The sequence below is a fragment of the Choloepus didactylus genome, chromosome X (genome assembly GCF_015220235.1).
Source record: "Choloepus didactylus isolate mChoDid1 chromosome X, mChoDid1.pri, whole genome shotgun sequence".
NCBI lineage: Eukaryota > Metazoa > Chordata > Mammalia > Pilosa > Megalonychidae > Choloepus > Choloepus didactylus.
The window spans coordinates 158983743-158986489 of record NC_051334.1 but is presented as its reverse complement, the minus strand read 5'-3'; the positions used below and the strand labels follow the sequence as shown (position 1 = coordinate 158986489).

The window sequence follows — 2747 nt, the reverse complement described above, 5'->3', positions numbered from 1 at the left end:
CCATGTTTCCTTTACTGTCAGTAAGCACTTCAGCTGGCTGTGATTCTTTGCCTGGTGGGGTGACCCAAACCTTCATTCCTGAAGTTTCTTGGTCATTGGTAGTCCTGCCTGGATTGGGTTGTTGCAGTTTTACATTGAATTTTTTTTTTTTTTTTTTTTTTTTTTTTTACAAAGTAAACTATGATTTTATTGTGAAAGTATCATAGATGGAAAATTAAATTGAGTATTTATTCTGTTCATTTCATTTACAATAATCTTATGACTTATTATCTTATGACTTATTTTTGTACCATGTATTTCAATTGCCTGTTTAGTGAAAAATAAAGAAACCTGTAATTTTTGACTTGTTTTTAAGCTTTAATTTTATCATAGAATTAATGACCCCACCATAAAATGTGTTGCCAACAGCCACATCCCAATCCCCTGTGTGAAGATTGTTTTGGCTGCTATTTAAACCCCAAGGAAAAAAATCTTTGACTTCTATTCACCTTAAAATGCCAGTGTTAGCAAAAGATTTTTGTTTTCCATAATAAAAACCAACCCACATATCTTCAAGGTCCTGTTTGACAAAATTTTTACATCTGCAAAATTTCACCGAAATAAATATATTTTTTAAAATATTATTCCCACCCAGCATTCATGTTTTAATTTTTAGGAATATAATTTCTAAAGTTAGGGCAATCAGATAATGAATTTCCTGCTTGCTACTTCAATGTTTTAATTCTCCTCCAACATAAACTATACAGCTGTGGAGGATGGAATAGCTGACATCTGACTCAGCGTGGAAGAAACAATATTAGCACAAGTGTTCACCAGTTAGGAATGGTGTGCTGCTTTTCACCTCTACCACAGATGGATTAATGAAATGTTGAAAAATGAGCCATTTCATTTCAAATGGTTTCAGAGAAGAATCAGAGATAATAGGCTCTTAGACAGCATACACTGTAAATGTATTTGTTTCCATACAATTTCATCTCCCTGAACCACTAAGAAAGATTGATTGAATCCCTACACAGCACAGAAGCTTCCTTAGCTCACTTATCAAGTCTATTATCTGGGAAGCATATAAGATGTTCTTCTAAGATAGGTCTACAATGCCCTGGCTGCATACACAAGTGGCTGTTCTGAGTATAATGCAGGGCTATAGATAATTCCCTTTAACCATAAGAATTAAAACAATACTTATCACCATACAGTTTGGTATTACTTCCAATAAGTACAATATTTATTAAACATATCTTCAGTTGTTTTGTTACATAGTGTGCAACAAATTACAATATTCTGCAGCCACAAATTATATGCAGAGTATGAAGAAACTATTAATCAGATAGTGTACTCTTTCCATTTATAACTCTACAAGGAAGAACTAGCAAATCAGATCTTACATATAACATCTCACTAAACTTTATGCATGGAAAGTGACAGACACTAGTTGTGCTGTTTGATACAAAATGGCTGAACTTCATCTTCAGAAGACTAAACCTGACAGCTAAACATGCCAATATAAACATCAGAACAAAATATATTCTAACCAACCACGGGGAACAGTCTGGTATCAGGAAAGCAACAAGGATTACACACATTATTTTATAAACCAGCACACAAAGGTTTAAAACAGTTCTGAAAATGAAGTTAGCTGTCTTGAGTCAAGGGAATAAAAAAAAAGTCAGTATTGACCATTTACAATCTCTGACCTTTGTGGAGACGGTAAGAATCTGTTGTAGTGCAGCTACATACAGTACAATTCAGGCAATTTTGTTTTTTCACTTGGGTTCAGATTGCAAATTCATTGCTGTGAGAAATGGACGGAGGCAAATTTTAGCAGCAACCTCCACCTGACTGCTTGACTGGAGTGCTCTGAATTTTAACATTGGACTTCTCTGCACCACCAGCTGTTGCTCCAGGGCCCATTCGCTTTTTAATCTCAGCTGCCATCGTCATGAAAGACTGTTCTACATTTGTTGCATTCTTAGCACTGGTTTCCAAAAATGGAATTCCAAGGGAATCAGCAAATTCCTTTGCTGTTGTGTAGTCTACTACTTTCTTTGTGGTCAAATCACATTTGTTCCCTACCAACAACTTGTTGACGTTTTCACTGGCATAACGGTCTATTTCCTGCAGCCACTGTTTAACATTATTGAAGGACTCCTGATCTGTCACATCATACACAACTATGATGCCGTGGGCTCCTCTGTAATAACTGGAGGTGATTGTTCGAAATCTTTCTTGGCCTGCTGTGTCCCATATTTGAAGCTTGATTGTTTTCCCATCTAACTCTATAGTTCTTATTTTGAAATCCACACCAATTGTGCTGATGTAGCTTTCTGTGTATGTATCATCTGCAAACCTAAGCAGGAGGCAAGACTTTCCAACCCCAGAGTCGCCAATCAGAAGTAACTTGAATAAATAATCATATTCGGGATTCATGCTGGACATGTCACTGCAGCTGCTGCCGCCGCCACCGCCGCCCTTGCTGCCGCAGCCGCCGCCCTGACTCTCCGCGCCACGGGTTATCGAAGGAAAGGTTACATTGAATTTAATCACAGGTCCTGATAGTACTAAGAGACACTCTAGGGGATCTCCTGTATTCCAGGAAAACTCTTCTTTACCTCCATTGTGTAGCTGCAGTGCTATTTCCCCTTGGTAATCAGGATTAATCACCCCAGCCAGTACAGTAATCCCCTTCCTTGCCTGTTGATTCAGAGGCATGACAAGCCCAAAGTGGCCAGTTCAATGGAATAATTGTT

General features: G+C 37.6%; 1 protein-coding gene across 1 annotated transcript; it reads right to left on the bottom strand.

The window, feature by feature from the left end:
- Positions 1-1201: 1201 nt before the first annotated feature.
- LOC119522772 (ras-related protein Rab-1A) lies at positions 1202-2519 on the bottom strand. The gene has a single exon (XM_037821402.1). The coding sequence runs from the start codon at positions 2434-2436 to the stop codon at positions 1819-1821; it is 618 nt and encodes a 205-aa protein (XP_037677330.1). The 5' UTR covers positions 2437-2519; the 3' UTR covers positions 1202-1818.
- Positions 2520-2747: the final 228 nt, after the last annotated feature.